Raw genomic sequence first — 22,843 nt, forward strand, 5'->3', positions numbered from 1 at the left:
TTATACAGGGTCAAGAGTAGAAGCAAGATTATTTGGAAGGCTGCCACTGTAGTCAAGAAGATGAGATGATAGTAGGTTGAATTTGGTGGTAGTAGAAGAGAGAGAAAGAGGATCCATTTATAGTTTCTATAATATTAAGCATGGTATCTTGAAGATAAAAGAAATTCAATTATATTACTAAATATATGTACAAGTATTTCCAAATAGTTTTACCTTCTTAATGTCTTTATTATCTTCAACACTTTCCTGTTTTGAATTGCATAATATGACTTAATATATTCCTGTTTGACAGTTGGGAAGCCAAAAAGAAAAAAAAGGGGGGGAGGGGGAACCCATATTGAAGGAAACAGTAGAAATCCTATAACAGCTGATAACTAACAAAGAACTGAAATGATGAAGGGTCATATTGTTAATGACGGAAGAAATAAATTACTTGAAACAAATGGTAAAAAGTTGAATTCAAAAACTATGATAGGATAAAAATGGGCAGGGCATTCAAATACAAAGATTGACATTTTAGAAAAGAGAGTCTCCATGAATGTTAGCTGGAATAGTGTGCCTACGGAGGATGTGAGTAAAGTGAATTCTCATTAAAATTAAGACCTTTTCTGTTCTGACTTACTTTTGATTCTCTGGAAATTATAAACAATTCACTTTACTATGTTGATATGATACATTTCCTAATCAGTACCTAATATTTTCTTACTAGAAAGTAAGTTTTATTTTTTGGAGACCATTATCTGTGACCTGCCTTGTTTCTAAATTAGGAATCTGATAAAAGGTGCAGTTTGGTAGGTTCTTATTCTATTTCACATATACCTCCCAGGACATTTTAGATTTTTAATCCATGAAGATTCACCTTGCATGATAAAATCAATCCAAATGCCTTCAAACAAAAAGCAAAATTCTGGGGAAAATGCGATCAATTTTTGCCACTTTCCACCTGAAATGCTAAATGGGCCCTGAACTGTGTGAAACTTGGCCTCAGTCCGTGTGAAAACTGGCTGAAATCTGTATGAAAGGCAGTCTGGGTTCGTCAAAGTAGTTCATGAACTTTGGCCAAACTTGCAAGGAAACTGGTCCAAGTCTTAGTTTGTAATGCAACATGAAACCAGGTGAATTTCACAGGGTTTCAGGTTTCATCCTGAAAATTTGGCCTGGCTTTATCATCCATCATCACTTTTTGGAACGATGAAAGCCAACACACCTTTTTGAAAATGAGGACTGTGTGCATGCTGATGACAGCTAAGCTGCGAACCACCCCTTTACTTCCTTTGCCAAAAGAAGATTTCTCAGAATGGAAACAGTTTCCCTCTTACCTGGAAAGGATAAGTTGAGTGATTTTGAGATTTCGTGCGGAAAGAAATGATACTCAATACATGGAGACACGCTATGTGAAATAATCACCACATACAAAGCAAGTGGCTATCCTCTAATCATTTAAGGTTATGAGAATTTTATTCCATTCACATCCACGACAGATATCATGATGTTTAATCTCCTCAACCACTAGCATGAGCTTTTAGCTTGAAGCTAGTCATCAGCTAGAATGACAGCACGAGAAACGAAATGCTTGGAGGCATGGTCATTATTTTTATAGAAAGAAATGGCTGAAGAGTGGAAAGGAAAACAAATCATGGCATACATTTTATGTAGTTTAATAAACACAAAGAGATAAGACTCCAAATTTTTCAAGTTTGCATCAACTACATCTTTTGCAATAAAATCTCTACTGCAATATAAATGAATTCAGTAATTAACAACATACAGCGCATTTTACAAAACCCCTACAGTTTCTGTTTTCAACCTGAAAGTTTTAAATGTGCTTTTCCACTGTAAAAAATGACTCTTCAACCAAATACTCGCTCTTGTGCATAGTGACATGAGAAAATTGAGAGGTATGTCTGAACGGAGCCACTACATCATTGGAACAGTATGTCTGAACATTTGGGTAATAAGGCACAGATGTGAAGCAGAGGACTTGGCACTACCAAGGTAACAACAAAGCATTCACCATTGTGTTTATAATGGTTAAAAGAGCCACATTTGAGAAGAATAAAAGAATGCCCCTCTTCCCTGGAATGCTAAGTTATATTACACCTTTTATCTGCTTAAAAATCTATAAAATTAAGAAATTCAAATAAGTATTATTCAAATTTATGATGAAGAAGTAAAATATAAAATGCATTAATATTTTCATCTATAATATAACATACTTATGCAATAGCACATAAAATTTAACTGCAGAAAAAGGTCAAATTTGACAGGAATCCAAATGGCCTCATTATTGCAAAACAATGCATGCAAATCTGAAGGACCCAATAGCCAAGGGAATGGTGGCTGTTACTGACTTTTTTTAGTAGTGATTCTGGCCCTTCATCAGAGGGCTAATTATTGTACAGTGTCCTATTTACAGGTATCAAGTTAAAGCATGCTACAGGATTTATCCATTAATTATTATTAAGGCTATTTCACTTACAAGTGGTATGGCATTTTTTTTGCCAGCTATTTCTAAACCATGACACAAACACAGTTATAAAAGCCAAAGCTACTTTAATTCAATAAGTTTGGAGCTGAAAATTAATTTTCTACCCAGGATTGGAAGAATACAACTTACCCGAGGTCCCTGATCACCTTGTTCTCCCTGTAGAATAGGAAGATGAGATGATAAACAGTTTTAGTGTAAAGGCTATATGTGATGCGCATTAAAAAGACCAAAATACAACATAGCATAGACCATACCAATGGATTTCCACTAACTTAATTTGTTTCTGCTACACGTTTTCTTACCTTATCACCTTTTGGACCTGGAGGGCCCTAAAAAAGAAAGAAAGAAAGAAAGAAAGAAAACACTTTTTAATAAATTTTTAAAAAATTATAACTTAAACAGATCAGCAGTCATCTGCAAGATTCATGCCTGCAAAGGGCAAAGAGGTATACCCATCAGTGAGGTTTATCAAGGAATTTTAGGCTACAAAGTATAATTATAAGATGGTTAGAATGTGAAAATGGTATAATACATATACTATTATATATATAGTTAGTATAATGGTATTTATAGTATGGTATATATCATATACCAGTATGCATGGTACTATACCATACTGGTACACATACCAATAAAGTATAGTACTATAACGTAGCATATACTATATACTGCCATACTACATACACAGAGAAAAGTGCACAAAGTCCACATGTCTTAATTACATAATATGCAAAATAAATTTTCACAAGTTAAATGTACCTATGCAAGTAGAACCCAACTAAGGAAAACTAGAGGGCTTATGGTAACATTTTCTTATCATTACTCTCAACTACTATTTCTGACCTCTGACAAAATAGTTTGTCTCTTTCTGTACTTTACAGAAATGGAATCATACCAGTATGCGTATGACCTCCATTGCTCAGTAAGTGTAAAATATATGCATAATTTTGTATGTAGCTGTAGATAGTTTGTTCTTACTGCTTTATAATATTCCATCATGCAAATAAACCATAATTTACTTGTTTATCCTACTTGGTCGATGCCATTTGTTTCCAGGAGTTTCTAGGTCTTGATTACTGAAAATAGTGCTACTACAAATATCTTAGTTTATGTCTTTTGATTAAAAACTGTATGCATTTCTGTTGGGTGTAAATCTAGGAATGGAATTATTAGGCTATAGAAAATACCTAATATGTTTAGCTTTAGTAGGTACTGACAAATCGTTTTTCATTGTGATTCTAACAATTTATACTCCCATCACCAGTTTACAAGAATTTCAGTGCCCCTATATCAATACCAATACTTGGTATTTTCCATCTTTTCTTGTTTTAGACATTATGGTAGGAGGTGTAGTAGTTTCACACTGTTTTAACTTGTATTTCTTCAGGGATTAATTAGTTTAACTCCTTTTAATGCATGTTTTGTCCTTTTTGCATCTTCACCCACAAAGTGTCTATTCATATCTTTTGCCCATTTTCTATTGAGTTGTCCTTTAGACTTACTGAAGTTCTTTACATATTGTAATATCTGTATGTATCAAGAGAGAGGTATGAGTAATTTACATTATTCTGAATATGAGTTTTCTATCAGTTATTTTTTGCAAATATATTCTCCCACTCTGTGTACTGTGTATATTCTCTTAACTGGGTTTTGATTAGCGGAAGTTTAATTTTAATAAAACTCCATTTAACATTTTTTTCTTTTTTTCTCTTCTTGTATTTCATTTAAGACATCTTTGCTACTTCAAGGACATAAAGAGGTTCTTTTATGTTTATTCTAAAAGCTAAAAGCCTTATTGAAACTACTATAACGCTGTATGTTAACTATACTGGAATCAAATTTTTAAAAAATTAAGATAAGTAAAGTAGAGATGTTATATACATATATAATGTAGAATATCACTCAGCCATAAAAAAGAATGAAATCTTGCCATTTGTGGTAACACAGATGGATCTAGAGTATATGATTCTAAGTAAAATGTCAGAGAAAGACAAATACCATATGATTTCATCCATATGTGATAATTAAGAAACAAAAGAAACAACAAAGTAGAAAAAAAGAAACAAAAAAGTAGACTTTTAACTATAGAGAACAAACTGGTGGTTGCCAGAGGGGAGAGGGGGATGGGTGAAATAGGTGAAGGGAATTAAGAGTACATTTATCATGATGAGTACTGAGTAATGTATAGAATTGTTGACTCACTATATTGTACACCTAAAATAAATATAATACTGTACATTAAACTTATATTATTTGAGATGGTATGGTACACAAAACAAAGTAAGAAAACCAACAATAAAAAAATAAAGTAAAAAATAGAGGTTTTATTACTTTATTTTTCATACTCAGATCTGAATTCATGGAGAACTGATTTTGTGCATGATGTGAGGTCAACGTCAAGCTGGTTTTTCTTCCTATGTGTGGATCAAATTAACCCTACACCATTTATTGAAAATGAATCTTTTCCCCATGGTAGCACAGTCTTATCTTTGTCATAAATCAGATAGCCATACAGATGTAGCTCTTTTGGGATTTTCTACTTTTGGGGCAGCCGTCTATTCTTAAGCCACATTGAGATTTTCTTCATCTCTGAACAAAAATGCTAGCAGGACATACTATTTCTAGAGGCATCAATACAAGCCCCCCCCCCCCAGCTCTTAAAATTGAAATCATATTTCAGCTCAGCCTACTTGAGAAACTGGAGCATTTCAAAGTTACCTTCAATCAATCTCTCACCTTCACCTGCGAGTGACAAACAGGCTGGGAAACGAGTGTAAGTCTAGACTAGAAGCACAGCCAAGGTTTTAGCAAAGTACTCCTTCCTAAGACCTTGTAATGTCATTTCAGGTGGAAATGTAGGAATAATCAGTCTACTAAAATATCTCTTGCTAAGTATCTGCTAGAGAAGAACTGTCCTAAATTCCTACTCTCAGTTGTGAGACTTCTGGTAACAGCTGTGAGGTTATCATGAATTTAATAATAACAATAATATCACGTCTGGTAGTTTATATATTTTACCATCAACAAAGAACTTTCACCTGTTACTGTATTTAATCTTGTCCCAATCCAATGAAGAGAGTATTATGATATTCCTTTTATAGATGCCAAAAATAAAATTCAAAGATTATCAAGGTTAGATCTCTTGCAAGTGAGTTAGCCAGGACTTTAACCTAGTCTGTGTGACTAGGTTAGGATGATAAGTGTTGGGACAGAGCTCTAGAACTGTATTTTCATAAAGAATGATTACTATGTTTCTGCCTTCAACAGATGCCTTCTGAAATGGCTCACTTTTACATTTCCGAGTATCCTGTAGTGACCCCAGGATCTCAAGTACAAAATGAGAGAAAGAGTAATTATAGAGGTTTAGAGAGAGAGAGAGAGAGAGAGAGCTAAGATAACAGAATCAACTAAACAAACTCTTGTTTCTCTTATCCCCAAAATAATTGTGCCATTAAAACAAAGGAAAACCAAGGAAATCATTTTTCTTTATGTTTTCAGTAAAATTTTAATGTTTTATTAATGTTTTCAGTGAATCAATTAGTGAGTAATTGGTATAGACTATGCGTCTATCCCTGTAAAATTAAGTCTAAAGAATTTATTTGATTGTTTTTAACACACATAAAATGTTCTCTAATGCTCTACAAGTAGGGTATTATTTTTGGTGAGGCAAAGGAAACCCCAAAAAACAGAGGATACCTACCATTCAGTTTAAAAAATAAAATGGAGATTCCAGTCTTGATTTAAATAACATGTTATTTAAGTCTATTTTGATTTATTTTACATTTATATACAAATGCCTATAAAAAGTTTGGCAGTATTCTAGGCACTCATAGAAGGTATGGTGGGAGAAGCTAATTTAGAAAACATGAATGGTCTGTTTTGAAAAGTTTAATAGTCTAGTGCCACAGTTAAACACTTCCTACTACTAGCATTAAGAAAAACTCGCCTAGAAAATCCAGCTACTATCAAGTTACTTACTTTATGTATGTTACAGTGGAACTCCTCCCCTGCTCCTACCCCTTAACCCCCAAAAGCTTCTTCTTCTTGAAGTTTAGTTTCTTTTTGCTGTTGAGATTTTAGAGGCCAAGCCTCTCATTGTACCAGTCCTCTAAAGGCACTTCATTAGGTTTTATGGCATGTGTGAGGTCAAAACTTTTCTAAAACAATTTACAGTGGTGAGCAGGGATGAGTTTTTTCCCCAGAGTTCAATGACTAATGCCAAAATCACATATGAAAACTAGACTTCTTTAGACAGCTTGCCATAAGAAAGGATCCTTAATTCATGAACACATAAAAATTTGCATTCACAATTGAGCAATAAAATACTGCTGTTTCAAAAGAGGTTGTTTTTGAGCAGACTGAATGGCGTCCTGGCACCTGCCAGCTCAAGACAGAACCGAAGCAGAGGTCAACCTCCATTCACAGCTGTGGTGGCTGCTTCGGACACTCCAGACCCCACTTGTGCTCTTGGGATTAATGGCAAGTGTTTTCTTCTGCTCTAACCGAAATCCCATTCTTCTTTCTGAATTGGATCCTCTTCAGTGCAAATATGGATTGAATTTGAAGGAAAAAGAGGATGACCTTAGTAAACACAGACAGTATTTCAAAATTTGGGAGCTATGGTTTTCTTCTAGGTCAAAATATTACAGAGGAAAGAAAGGTATCTTTGATTACTAACTTTTTAAAATTAAAGCTGGGTCACTATTTAAATTATTTTGTCTTTTGACTGATACTAGCTAAAGGATAGGCAATAAATGAAATTAAGGAATATTTGAATTACAGTATATTTTACATGGCATTTTGTTGTTCCCAGCTGTACCAAACTAACAATTTGATAGTTAATGGATGTGTTTGTTGTTCAGGTATCAGTATCAGCGACTGGCAGCTATTTGAAAATAAAACTTTGTTCTAAAACATAGTTGAGGTCAATGGTAAGTAAATATGGTAAAATTAGTGGTTGTAAATAAGGTAATAGTGAGTCATTATTTATGACTCTTTATGTAAGGCTTCTTTTGGAATTCCTTTCCTTCTGGTTTGGTCTGGTAGGTTGGAGTCAGATTTTTTATTATGTCTGCTTAAATAAATAAACAAGAATGTTTGATGTGATTATTTCTAATAAGTTTTTATCTTATTAGCCCTAGTTACATAAATTTTAAAAAGTGTTACCAAAGCTTTTATTATTAACAGTAGTTGGAACGTTTCTTTAGAGTGGTGTTAGAGTGTTATTAATTTACTACCAATATACGTATAAATACCAGTGGTAATTTCAAATTAGTCCCTAATCAAATGACTTCATGTTCAGAATTTATGGTAACAATCCTGTTTGTACCAAGCTTTTAATATGAATCTTGGCCTATACCAACTTCAGCCTCCCCAAATCCATTTCTATCCTAGTAACAAAGATTTTAGATTTTTTTTCCATGCTCTATTATCTATTTTGATTAAATTATTAAGCCAAACTAAAAGCACTGTGAATGAGAAGCACAATAATTGAGATTCAGTAAAATGTTGGATTTCAATCTGCACAAAACTAATTGAAATATAGCTGGAAAAGATATATTCATGGAATCTGGATATTCCAGTTAAGACCTTTCATTCACTAGAACTGTAAATTTTACCTACTTTGAATGACAAAAGCTAAAGCGAGAATGATTTTTTTAAAGATGGCAATCATGAAAACAAAACTAAATTCTGCCAGAAGTAAAAAAAAAAAAAAAAAAACCCTGGACATTCTTGGCAGCCAGAGCTGCTAGAATAAGAATGGAATTATGATTCTTATCCCTGCAAAGTGTAGATCATTCTCATTTTTGGACTATAACAACCCTTCTTCTGATTAATCTTTTCGTTACCATAGAGTTACAAAGGCCAGAATGTTTTATTTTCTAAGCATCTATAGCCAACTACCAGCCAGTCAATGTGCTCTGAGTCTGGAGGAAAGTTATGTAAACATAATTGTAATCAGCGGAAGGAATGCTCTACAGACAGAAAAGAAAGTGGGAGAACTGGAGATCCAAAGATGATACTGGAACTGGCTCTTGAAAGTTGTCCAGACATAAAGGGAACTGGGAACGAGTAAAGAAGTTCAAGCAGAAGGGGAGAACACGCACAAGTGTGGAAGAACATCATGCTATCAGAGAAAGACAAGGAGTTCAGGGTTGTAAGAACATATGTGGTGTGGGGAGTGGAAACGTGGAATAGTAAGATTTGAGGAAGAGATTCGGGAAGGTTGGCTAATAATACCCAAGTCCCCGGGCCAAATTCTGTCATCAATTTAACAAGGCAGTGGTAAGATCAAGTGTGCTCTGTGGGACTCTGAGAGCATGAAACGCTATCCTTTTTAGAAAGTTGCTGCCGTGGTCCAGGAGATAGATGATCATAGGAGCAAAGGAAAAATTCTAGATTCAGAAGACATTTCTCAGATAGAACCAACAAGACCAGTTAATGGAATGGACATGAGAGCCATTGACAAATCACCAACATGGTGACTCATTTCAAAGTTCATAACATAGTGCATTAGCAGAAAATGGTTGATCTACACTACATAAACTGTGATGAACACAGGAGCTTAAGAGCCAAGTGAACCATAAAGAATTTTAAATCTGGTTTTAGGGGTATTCAAATCCAAATTGATTGTTAGCAGCCTTGGTTGCCCAATTAGAGTAGCTGAGAAGGGGAGAAAATTCTCTACTGTCACTGTTGGGTAAAAGGAGAACAGATGACATATGGTGGCTATACTGTGCAGCCACACTTCCTCTGTATTAACTTACCAATAAAGTACACCGTTTTTACATTTCTTCCTCTGCTTTTAGACTGCAAGCTAACTGTGGGCTTACCATATTTAAAAGCTGTAATTTCCCTAGTTTTTTAAGGATAAGGACAACAATCTCTCCAGCATGGGCCTTTCTCAGGCATTCTTGCCAACATGGTTTAATCAATGTTCACAGACCCCCTACAAGGCAAGGAAATAGGAAATAACCCATTTTCCCTTGTTCAAGTAGGATAAAAGCCTAAGTTCTACAGATGGTAAGATTTCTGCCTACTCTCTGACTGCAGCATGAACTGGCCCATTGTGCCAATGAGATAGATGCTCTTAAGCCATACATTCATGAATAAATTAAATTTGGTAGTTTATAGCAAGTATCTGAAACTCACAAAATCATATCGCAAATAGAATTAATAATGAAAAAATCTATGCTTACTTGAAAAATAAGGACCCTAGCTATTTACATGTCGATAAATCTACTATACTACAGAGTGAAGTGTTTTATGCATTTAGCTTAGGCTCACTTTGAACTGTGTTCTTCCAAGTATATACCTAAAACCTTGAAATCTATAGTTTTCTGCTTTACTGGTGTAATTCATATTTTTAGGGACATTTCTTCTTAAAATCACCTTTTTTTTTGTTTGTTTTGTTTTGTTGTTTGTTTCATAGACTTTTAACTTTGCAAATGACTTCAAGAGGTAATGTGTAAATTTTAAACTTTTTATGGAAAACCTGACATGAAAATGTAGGAGGGCCTACAAATGTAGGAGGGTAAGTATAGACGTGTGTGTGTGTGTGTGTGTGTGTGCACGCATGTGTGTGTGTGTTTGCATATAATTTCTTTTTAAATGTTTCAGATAAAAATAAAAATAAAAAGCAAAAAGTATCAGGGTGCCTGGGTGGCTCGGTCAGTTAAGTGTCTGCCTTGGGTTTAGTTCACAATCCCGGAGTCCCAGGATTATTCCCTGCTCAGTGGGGAGTCTTCTTCTCCCTCTGACCCTCCCCCTGCTCATGTGCGCTCTCTCTCTCTCTCTCTCTCATTTTCTCAAATAAATAAAATAAATAAACAAATAAATAAGTAAAAATAAATAAATAGATAAATAAAATAAAAATAAATAAAATAATAAAATAATAACCATAATAAAATAATAATAATAATAATAATAATTTTAAAAATAAATAAAATCTTTTAAAAATTTTTAAAAAGCAAAGGTATAATTTGGAGAAACTATTTAAAAATAAACTACATTAAGTGTCTTGGTGTTTAAGAGCTCAAGTCATGGAGTCAAACATAATTCAGACTGAAATCCTGGTGGTGATCACTTGTGTGAATTTTGGCAGGTTAATTAAATTCTTTAAGCCTCAGTTTCTTCATCTGTAAAATGGGAAAAACAATGTTTATTATTCGGCTAACATCAAACGCTATCCATGAAACAATTTATAGAATGCCTGATTGACCAATGGTAGTACTTAATAATCACTTAATTTCTTTTCACCATCCTCTTACCCTCAGGTTTCCTGGTCGATTTGTCACGCCGGCCGCAACAAGGGGGCCATGTGGTAAGAAACGTGATAGGCATATGGTTGAAAATGTTTCCAGAATACAAAGGTTTAATATAGCTTACCTTGATATTTAGGAACTATTGCCAAAAGAAAACCAAAGCAGACAAATGCATTACTCAATGACTAACCAAGACTACGCTTTAGGCCCTAGAACTACCTAGTTGCCCTTAGCATATAGTAGGTGCTCAATCAATTTTTGCTGAATTGAAACACCCAGAATGAAAAGAATGCAATAAAACTCTCAGTGTTCAAAGCAGCACATATAAAGAATTATACAAGAACCAGATTCAATGTTGCTGCAGAAGAACCGTGTTTATGATAGTGTCAAACTCTGCTAAGTCAGGGAAGGGAATTACAGCTATAAACAGATTTATAGCTTCAGACTTTACACCTTTCATTTTGTATTGAAGATTAAAAGAGACCCAGCAGAAAAGAGTGTAAGTATAAACAGAAATTTCAAATATTAAAACCAGCCCCACTTATTGCAAAACTAATTTTTACAGCTATTCTTGTCTGGGCATTTTCTGTGGTGAGATTGTAACTTTTAAGTTCCTTTGTGATGTCAGTTCAAGCCCTGAACAAGGGACCATAGGTGCCCACGATCAGTCTTAAATCATAAGCAGCTGCCATAAGGAAACAATTAGTGGGATCTAGCACTGAAAGAAAATTTAGAAAAACCAAACATTTAAAAAGGACTCTCAAAAGTAAGACTGATGTAGCTCAATGGAGTTAAGGGCTTATAAAACAGCAGGAATCGGGGAAGCCCACTCTGGCTTTCTTTTCTAACACAATACAAATTAAATACAGCCAAATTACTGCTCCTGCCAATCAAAACCAAGGGTTCCCTTCTCTCTAGCCTCATCCCTTATATCCAAATGTTTTAAGTAACTGCTAAAACTTTTTTGTTTAACTTTGCTTTTTTTTTCTTACTCATTTTTAAGAGGTCAAATAAAATGAACTCCATGGTGAAAGACTTGGAATCCTAAACATTCTTTTTGTTGAAAGAAAGTATCAACTTGCTCTCTAAATGCCCACAGTAGCCCCTGTGATTTTATAGCTAATGGTGTAAGCTATCCTACAATACTCTTACCCTCCTCCATAGAATTTGAATGTATTCAGAAGCATAGCCTTCTTTACACCATGGGTTTAATTTATAAGTTTTTTTCAGCATGCTTCCTAATATACTGTCCCAACATAATCTTGCCCAGGCTACTCAAGAAAGCCTGGTTTGCAGGTCACCTTGAATCTTTGCTTCATTCATTGTATTTTATAAAGCATTGCAGTTTTGTGAAGGGCAACTGAGCACAACAGAGAGGTAAGGACAGATATCTCTTTGAGTCTAAAGAGATATGGAGAAGGAATAAAAACCAATCAACTATTAAATGAGACCAGGAGAGTGGGGTGCTTGGGTGGCTCAGTGGGATTAAGCCTCTGCCTTCGGCTTAGGTCATGATCCCAGGGTTCTGGAATCGAGCCCCACATTAGGCTCTCTGCTCAGCAAGGAGCCTGCTTCCTCCTCTCTCTCTGCCTGATTCTCTGTCTACTTGTGACCTCTGCCAAATAAATAAATAAAATCTTTAAAAAAAAAAATAAATAAATAAAATAAATGAGACCAGGAGAGCCTGAATCTCAGGACTTGTCTATGATTCTCAAGCTTCCCCTATAAATTAGAAGCCCAGTCTCTTACTCTCTGCTGTTGACCAAAAGGTCAAAAATTTTTAATGTAAGCTTCTACAACTACCATGCTTTCCATTTCCACAACCTTTTGTAGCACCACCTCCTCTCCCTGTGGAACAAAGATAATATCCTACCAGGGCACTGGGGCCTCCTCCCCAACCTTGCCAGCTTTGTATCATCGCTCTCAACCAATACATTTCCCTCGGGCTCTTCCCCTTGCTCTCCAAACACATCCATTCGTGCTCTCCAAAAGTTAAAGGGAAGAAAAGTTGCTTTTGCCTTCTATTCCCTCACTTTAAGGTCGTATCATCTCCTATCTCCATCAAACTTGTTTAATAATAGATGGGCCATAGAAATAAAGAAAATTGTATTTGAGGAAAGAGGAAGGAGGTAGCAGAGTAGAAATCATATTTTACAGTCTGGTTTTGGGAAAAATAAAGTAACGTGAGTTGAAATACATATTGGTCTTAAGGGCATTTCTTTCCATTAGGAAGAAGAAAGCTAAGCTATGAGAAGGGAAACTGCTGAGCCAGTCTTTAGGGCCCTGGAAAGGAGTCAACCTGGGCTAAACTAAAACTAAATAAACCAGAACTTTGGGGAGGAAGGGTTGACAAAACCCAAACATGTCATGACTGTCCAAATTTGTGTCTAAATCTTTTCTCTTTTCACTTTACTCCCTTCATCAGCTATCAAATGTACCCTCAAGGCTTTAATTATTACCTGACTTATGTCCTCAATTCTTTTCCAGGCTGCAATGCTGCATTCCCAACTGTTCACCAGATGTCTAAGCCAAGATATGCCATCATCAGCTCGAACTCATCATTCTCAAACCAACTTCTCAATTTCTACTGCAAGCCACTCATGACTCCTGACCTTCCTGTTTTTGTTATACAAAACTTTAAAAGGTCAGTGTTATGTTTGATTTGGTAAATGGAATCTGTTGCCAAGTCCCAGAGATTTCATTCTCCACAAAATCCCTTGAATCTGTCTTTCCATGTTTGTTGCCAGTGTCCTTATTCCTGGAAAACAGGAATAGTCTACAACCTCTCCAGGTCTTCCCTCAATTTATTCCATCCTACATACTTTTGTCAGATTATGTTTCCTAAAGCACATTTCTGAACATATTCCTCAGCACCAAAAATGTCAAGGGCCCAGTGAAAAAGTTATTATAGGCAATAATCCTCCACGGATCCAAAAGCTGTAACAGGAAAGGTTGCGGGGAATCAGGCCAATAGCACTTGACCTGCTGATCAACAGAATATTACCTGCCTCTTGATTTAAGAAGGGAGTATACTATACCTTCATAAGAGACTATTCCTAAAAACTGAACCAGAACTTAATCAAACTTCTAAATGGAACTTGCAGTGTACGAGAGATACAGAAGACAGGGGAACAAGTTAAACAGCACCACAAGGAATTCTTTAGATCTATCGAGAATGTGGGGCATTCTATATATAGGTCAAAGGTTGTAGGAAAATTAGTTACGTGAAAAAAGATTTTTCAAAAGAAGAGGCCTAGACACTAAAAGAGTCTGAAGAGTTATAACAATTAAATGCCAACTGAGTTTGGGATCTTGATTCAAACAAACCATCTACAAAAAGACAAGTTTGAGACAACTGGGGAAATTTGAATATGGATTGGGTATGATGATAATAAGAAATTATTGCTGATTTTATTAGTGTTGATAATGAAATGATGGTTATATTTTAAAAAGGCCCTATCAGAGATTCATATTTTAGTATTTGCAGATTCAATGACAAGATATCTAGGTTTTGCTTTTAAATACATCAGCAAACAAAACAAATGAGAAAAACAAGGGAAAAATAAATTCATGAAATAATATTAGTCACTGATAATTTCTGAAGCTGGGTGACAGTTCCAGGGCAGTTTATAATACCATTTTCTTCTCCTTTTGAGTATGTGTGAAAATTCTCCAAAGAAGTAGTTACATCATTAAAAATTTTATTTTAGGCAACCCTTCAGATTCCCACTGACTGAAGTGTAAACTGCTGCCTCTGTCTGAAGTCCTCTATTATCTGCTCCTAACTTTCCTTTTGTGTTTTATGCCCTCTCCCACCTCTGCCCCGATCCCCAACATGAGGATTCTGTCCTTCAGTCAGCCTGGAATACCAGCAGTTCTCAGAGGAGCCTTCACTGCTCTCACTGCTGTCCCTCTGTTCCTGCCATTCTTTCTACTGAAGAAGCTTCCTTAAGTATCATTAGACTTGAAATAGTTATCGCACACCTTCTTGAAACCTCTTACCTGGCAACGTGACCTATGGAGTTATTTGGAAAGAAAAAAAAAAAAATAACCACAGCAGAAATTTGAGTTTCTGAGAGAAATGTTAGTCCCAGTACAAATGTTACTCCAGTAAACATCCGGTCTCCACCCCTCTACAATCTCACGGTCATTGATGACCCATCATTGATGGCTCGTCTCAGTGACTTCTCTTCGCTAAGCTTTCCTTGCCCCTCCTTTGGAGACGTTTTCCCTTTTGAATTCCTAAAGCACTTGTGACGCTTTGATAAAACTCTGCTCACCATGCTAGGTATAAGATTTGTGCTTCCTAGTAAGCTATCAGGGACCCTAAGGGCAAGGAGAAAGGCATATGGGGGAAATAAAACAAACAATGCCTTTGGAGGTTTTAACATGTACTAAAACATGACCTTAGGCAGGTCACTTAACCTCTCTGACCCTCAGTTTCTGCATCTGTGGAACGGAACAAACAATATTTACCTCATATGTGAGTTGCAGGAAGTAATTAAAAGAACATATGGTCTGTAAATATTATTTCCTTCCACTCTTCTCTTCCTAATTCAAATGCAGTCTTGTACCTTATATATGGTAAGTATTAATAAATATATTATCAGATTTCTTGCAACAGAGGTCTCTAAGAAGTTATCAGAATCAAAATTAGTATTTCCCGAATAGCCTATTGACTTTCAAAAAGCCAAAGATATCTGTATGGCCAACATGCTTCCAATGAATGTTTATGAGGATATATTTGACTTCAGCTAGAAGTTGTGCTTTTTGGGGTCACTATAATTTCTCATCTGTTGACTCACAACCCTAGTCAGAGAATAAAGACTAATAGTAAATGGAATAAAAAAACTTTGCACAGTCTCTTGAAGATGAACTCTACTCAATGAAATACATATTTCTTCCCCTGTCTCAAATAAGGAGAGATGTTTTTGGCTCCTGTCTACCTCCTGCCTGTGACTCCCAACTTTTAGAAAGAATGTTTTATTTTTACTCTTCCCACGTTTTCAATACTGAGTCATTCCTAAAACCATGGCAGTATTGCTTTGAAAACCATCAGACCACTAAAGTCTCTAAGTAAACTCATAGTTGGAAACCTGGTGACTATAGCTCACAGAGCTAACGACTCCTCCTTTAGCTTCTCTGGCAACGCCTTCTGCTGGGTCTTCCACCATCTCTGTAGGAGAACTTCCTTTTCCTTTTTCTCTCTGTAATTCATAACTAACCCTCCTCCACCCATGACTTATTTTACCCTCGATAACACACTTTCTGGGCATCTCACTCATTTCCACAACTTCAGTTGCTACTGCACACCCAGCTGTGGCTTCTTTCCAGGACTATGCCTACTGCCCACTCTGCATTTGTTCGGGAACACACTGTTCTCATCTCAGATCCTGATGCCCACCACTAAGACCAGTTTGTTTTCTTTGAGTAAAATGCATATACTTCATTCAGGGTCTTGATGGTCTACACTGAGACTGTGTGAATTAGATAAGGAGGCTTTCCTCCAGGTAGTTGCAGCCCCATTCCAGAGCTCAAGTGAAGCACAAGCTGAATTTTAGACTTCCCTGTCTGTTTGCTGAACAGCTTTGCACAGTATACAACTTACACAAGTGTAAATGGTGGCCCTGAGCTTATTGCAAGGATAAGATTTCTTTTGGAAACTGAAACCCCCACTGTGTTTATTCTTTTCCAAATAGCTCCATAGTTCAGGTTGCCAGGTAAAAGGTTTCAAGGGAACTGTGTCATAAGTATTCTTTTTAAAAAAATTTTGTCATAACTATGCTTACTATATAATACTAGATATTTATTCAACTTTATCAATTCAGGATGCATCTTCTTTGATTTGTTTTCAACTCAGTGTACTTTTTAAGAAGATTTTATTTATTTATTTGAGAGGGAGAGCATGAGAGAGCATGGGTAGGAGAGGGGCAGAGGGAGAAGCAGGCTCCCTGTTGAGCAGGGGGCCTGATATAGGGCTCGATCCCAGTACCCTGGGAACATGACCTGAGCAGAAGGGGCATTCTTAACCCACTGAGTCACCCAGGTGCCCCTCAGTGTATTTTTTTATAGAAAGACTATTTACTGAATGTAAATTATAACAATAGATTATGCCTGATCTAAATATTAAATAGTTAGCATTAAATATACTGGCCATTTGAAAAAAATAAACCTGAAGTATAAAGGCTCACATTAACTACAGGAGGTAGTAGAATCTCCTATAGTTATTATTTAAACTAAGTTTAAATGTGGCCTACCCAAAGAAAGAAGGTAGAATAAAATGTTTCTGGAGCTAGCTTTCTAACTACTATCTTACAGCATTCCTCCATTTTAATCTCCACATGGTGCAATAAATACATTCTGTACTTAAAACAAGCAATCAATTAAATATGACTAGAAATATTTAGAGAGAAAATAAATTTAGCCAATTATGAATTTTAGTTAGGGAACCCCTAGGTAGCTCAGTTGGTTGGGCATCTACCTTCGGCTTAGGTCATGATCCCAGGGTCCTGGGATCGAGTCCCACATGGGGCTTCTTGCTCAGTGAGGAGTCTGCTTCTCTCCCCTCACTCTGCCCGTCCCATCACTGCTCATATTCCCTTGCTCTCTCTCTCTCTTAAAAATAAATAAATAAAATCTTGAAAAATAAAAGAATTTTGGTTAGGATATCAAAATTATCAAACCAAAGAACCCATCAAAACATATATGTGAAATTACATACATTTACATAATATTACTTCAGAAAATTCACAATTTTTTTTCAGATTTTATTTATTTATTGAACAGACAGAGATCACAGGTAAGCAGAGAGGCAGGCAGAGAGAGAGAGAGACGGGAGAAGCAGGCTCCCGGTGGAGCACAGAGCCCGATGCAGGGCTCGATCCCAGGAGTCTGGGATCATGATCTGAGCCAAAGGCAGAGGCTTTAACCCACTGAGCCACCCAGGCGCCCCCACAATTTTTTTGAAGATTAAAACATTTCAAAGTGAATTATTTTTACTTCTCTGAAGTATTTTTGATTAAAACTCTTCACCAGCTTTAGAAAGAATTAAATACACAAGTATGCACTAAATATTTGTTTTAGAATCCTATACTAGAAGTGATAATCACTTTTCATGAATTTCTTAATTTTAAAATTGAACTACTTAACTTAAAGCCATTATTCTATTGGATATTTATCCAGCAGATGAGGTCCCATTTTTAGGGTTATATGACATCACGACTGTGTCAGTGTGAGTGCTCATGTGAGAGGGTTTGTATGCAGATGTTTACATGTGCATAAATAAGACTTGAATAATAACACACGTGCCATACACTGTTCTAAATGTTTCATTAAGTCGGTATTAAGTATGTATGTATTAAGCCAACCACCTTTGTTTTACATTGAAAAACTGAAAAGAAACAGATAATTTGCCCAAAGTCATACAGTTTGTAAATGACCAGTATTTAAACGCAGCTATCTGCCTATGTAGCCCATTCCCTTAGCACTACTCAACATATTCTGTATGCTCCCTTTAAAAACAGACCACTAAAAGCTGATATTTTCAGTTGTTTCAGCCATTTCATCATCAAACATATATAAAATTATCTTTAAATCTGAATTATTAACTATAGTCATTTATTTTATTTCTTTAAATTTTATTTACTTATTTAAGACAGAGAGAGAAAGAGAGAGAGAGAGCAGGCAGAGGCACAGGAGGAGGGAGAGGGACAAGCAGACTCCATGTTTAGGTGGAACCAATCTCAGAATGCTAAGATCACAACCAGAGCCAAAGTCAAGTATCTGCCACTTAACCAACTGAGCTGCCTAGCTGCCCCAATTGTAGACATTTATTCAATGTGTATTTTCTATGTATATCAACAACATATAAAGAAGGTTTATTGGTATTTTATAGGTATTTTTGAGATATAAAAAAAAGAAAAGGGATTGATAATTTCAGCATATGTAAATCAAAGTTTCGGTATACAAATCACGTTTAAAAAAGATATATGGATGATAGTGAAATAAACGAGCTGCTATACTATGTGTATAGTATATACATTTATATTTTAGTTTTTGTTTTTTTAAAGATTTTATTTATTTATTTGACAGAGAGAGAGCTCACAAGTAAGCAGAGCAGCAGGCAGAGAGAGAAGGGGAAGCAGGCTCCCCACTGAGCAGAGAGCCTGAAGCGGGACTCAATCCCAGGACCCTGAGATCATGACCTGAGCAGAAGGCAGAGGTTTATCCCACTGAGCACCCCTATAAATTTATATTTATATAGTATTAAGTGTATAAATATCTATAGGTATAAGCCATATGGAGTACAGGGGAGTCTTTCAATTAACCAATTACTTAATCAAATACCAAAAACTCTAAAATGTTCAGACGTTTATAATCACTCTTCATCATATAACCACCATATAAAATACAGATAGTGGGGAATGATACTGTGTTTTTCAGATCTAGCATAATTTATTCACAAATGAATACATTACTAGTTTAATATAATAGTTCTATAATGAATTGAGTAAAATAAATACTTCCTATACACACACACACACACACACACACGCTTTTCAAATTTCTTAGAGAATGTACATATCCTCCCTCTTCCCCCAAGTGAGACTATATGGGTCTGAAAAAGGCTGGACTGGAACACAAACATGAAATATGGGAATTGCTGAAGTGTTAGGTTAGAAGGAGCTTAGTATATAATTAAAAACATATGAACAGAAAGTTAAATATTGTCCCAAAATACACTATTTTATTTGGGAATAATTCCTTACAAGACACACAGCTTGATTCTTGTACATTTTAGTAAAATATTGTGAAATGACAGTGATAATGTCAGAACAACAACCAAACAGCAAAAAAGGATTTGGGGGGGGAAAGGCAATGTGACATCTTCTACTTCTTCTCAAGTGCATTTGGAAAAAAAAAAAAAAAAATGGAAGACCCACGCCTTCATGTGCAGTTGTCTGATGGTATTTGCTTGTGGTTTTCTCTTACATTTTTTTCTCACTGAGTAATACAGAATTACAACATAAATGCCGCATTAGTCTTCCAAATTCCTAAGGGAATTATATCTCCTTTATGTTCACATGCAACGCCAAAGGAGAGTTATGAGGAGGGCTTGGAAATTCTGAAAATTTTATGCAAAAGAAGTGCCCCTGGTACAGAAGGGGTACTTTTCAGTTAATATAGTGGTTCTGTGTATCTCACTACCTTCTACATAACATGCTGATGCAGTTACTGGGGGCGAAGAAAAGGCCACCATATCTTTATAATGCATACAAGAGAAACTCCTGAGAAGGCTTTTTTAAAAACTAGTTTCTATAATTTCTATTAAAGTATTTATTAGTGGAAGAATGTTTTTGTTAAAGAAATGTGGCATGAAACACAACCACCATAAACTACTTTCTATAACTCTCTTGATTATTAAAAATTAAAGATAAGCCTTGAATCCTACAAACAAATGGCTAAAATCTACATAATACATCTTAAGTGTGGCCCTGGGTTAAACTAATCTGTTTATTTTACCAAATATTAAATATCAGTATAAACAAACTACTATAATAAAAGGAAACAAAGGTATCCAAACTTGCCAAACCAAGTGGAAGTAAGATATTAAAATTGACAAATATTCAGTAAAATCTCAGAGCTTAGAAACCTCAGAGGCCTATTTTAAGTGGCATTATTGATGACACATGGTATTACTGACAGGGTATTTAGAATCATGAAGAGCTGATAGTTTTCTCTCTTCCTCAACTTCCTTTTCCTTAAACTCTTGCATTTACTGTTCATAATTCAACAATATTTGTTGAACATCTACTATGTACCAGGTACTAAGTGAAGTGTTAGGGAGGATACTAAAGATGAGAGAAAGCATAGCTCTGCCCTCGAAGACCATAAAAGCTAGGAGTCAAGAGAGAAAGGATGTGTATAAACGACTACAATATAATAGAAAGAGGAAAAAGTACAATGGAAGGAGGAAATTAATATTTACTAAGAGCCTGTCATGTACTAGGCACTGTGTTAAAAGTTATACCTATATTATCTTATTTTAATACTCCTGTATGTATCTGTTGAGGTAAGAAATTATTATCTCTGCTTTACAGATGGGGAAAATGAGACTCAGAATGACTGAGTAACTTGCCCAAGGTCACAGAGCTTATAAGTGAAAACCTAGGGTTTGATGTGCAGCCTATCTAGGCTTCACTTTCTATGACCCCTCTAGTGTAAAGGAGTATAGAAAGCTGTACACAGGGATGCCTGGGTGGCTCAGCCTGTTAAGCATCTGCCTTGGGTTTGGGTCATGGCCCTGGAATCCTGGGACTGAGTCTTGCACTGGACTCCTTGCTCAGCAGGGAGCGCTTGCTTGTCCGTCTGCCTACCACTTCCCCTGCATCTACTCTGTCTCTCTCTCTCTCTCAATATGACAAATAAATAAATAAAATCTTAAAAAAAAGGAAAAAAAGCTGAACATATAAAGTTTTGTGGGGATTCAACAAAAGAGAGAGCAGATATCTTGCTGGAATAAATGTCATGTGAGTATGAAAGGTGACCATGTCTGGATGTGTGAAAACTGAGTGTATCTAGGAAACTGAGTATATCTATCTAAGAGGGAAACAGTTCTGAGAAAAGGTTATTCTAAGAAAAGACAAATGAAGAAAAATACATTTGAAGAGAGAAAAAAGGCACATGGCTATATTTGGTTTGGATGAAGGATAGTGTTCAGAGCATTAAATGAAAAATTAGTGGGATATAGGGCTAGAAAAAACAGGCCAAATCCAAGGATTTAAATGTCGGGCTAATAATTAGATTTTGTTGGCCTCTAAGTGGTAATCATAGTGAAATTTAAAGTTTTGTAGTCAGAAGAACAACATCATCAGAGCCGTGACAGAAAAACTGTATCCATCAGACATATATGGAATGACACTGTCCACTGCTATTCTCCATCCTACCCCTCGATATCTCCACCATTAAGACAGGAAAAAGCTGCCATGTTCTCTTTCCTGATTTACTACCCTCGCAGGCATGACTGGCCAGGCAGGTAGCAGTCATGTTCTCACAGTGTGCACAATGGCAATGGGGAAGTCAGGATCAAAAGACATAGAAATGGGGGATTCTGTTGGATACGCAGTGAGCTAGAGGGATTTCACTGTGGTTGGGTAGAGCATGAGCACTTTGACTCTCACACCTGGTAGGAGAGAGGAGAAGGAGAGGAGGACCTGGGATGGAGAGCGTCATGTAGACAGGGAATAGTAGGCATGGGGAGCCTAGATTCAGCTATCAGAACAGGGGTGCCTGAATGTGGGCAGGACCTCAATCATTGGAACTAAGGCCTGGCACCAGGACCACACTTAGAGCAATGGGTCATCTGCATGTTGGAAAAGAGTCTTCTTAAATGCCTCACATTTAAGGTCCCCATTACACCTATTATTAGATGTGCAGGTGGAGGGCAGGATTCTGGATGGAATTGAACTCATCCTTGGAATGGCAGGTCTGCAAAAGTTGAGAGAACTTCAACAATCTCCTTGACTATTAATAGTAAAAGAACCATCAAAGGAACAAAGACTGGATCTGTTTTCTTTGCCACAATTTCACAGCCTTATTGCTGTGCCGTGTACATGGAGCTAAATACATCCTTAAGGTATTGACTTAAATTGTGTTCATATGAATTAATGAACAAATAGTAGGGTGACTTTCATTTCGATAGATAAATTTTGCCCCACCTCCCAAAAAATTCTCAGGGCCGCTTTGTTTTGAAATACAAACACGCGTCTGTCTTTTTTCTCATTTCCTTTCCTCCTTTCTTCCCTGACTTGCTCTCTCATCACTTATTTTTTCTCTTCTTACCCAACCACTTTTCCCCAGTCTCTGTGACATTATTTACCCTATCCCATCCTTTTTCCTCTCCAAGGATTTGATTTCCTTTGATACAATGGATTCACAGCAGCAACCTCTCCATTCATTTCTCTACCTCTTTTCCCATCTTAACCACAGCTGCTAGAATTGCCTCCCCCCCCTTCTTCCTAATATGCTTTCACCATCTCATTTCCCTTGTCAAGAACCATTTGCTTACCCATTTAGGTAAATGCAAAGACTC

At 36.2% G+C, this 22,843-nt stretch overlaps 1 protein-coding gene across 1 annotated transcript in view; it reads right to left on the reverse strand.

Moving 5' to 3' along the window:
- COL25A1 (collagen type XXV alpha 1 chain) overlaps window positions 1–22,843 on the reverse strand; it is a 467,761-nt gene that overhangs the window by 155,607 nt on the left and 289,311 nt on the right. The window contains exons 6-7 of the mRNA XM_059377104.1: window positions 2,791–2,817; window positions 2,618–2,644 (exon numbers count right to left, since the gene is read on the reverse strand). Of these exons, the coding sequence (XP_059233087.1) occupies window positions 2,618–2,644; window positions 2,791–2,817 (54 nt within the window). The remainder of the gene's footprint in view (window positions 1–2,617; window positions 2,645–2,790; window positions 2,818–22,843) is intronic.

This window comes from Mustela nigripes, chromosome 1 (assembly GCF_022355385.1).
Source record: "Mustela nigripes isolate SB6536 chromosome 1, MUSNIG.SB6536, whole genome shotgun sequence".
NCBI classification, from domain to species: domain Eukaryota; kingdom Metazoa; phylum Chordata; class Mammalia; order Carnivora; family Mustelidae; genus Mustela; species Mustela nigripes.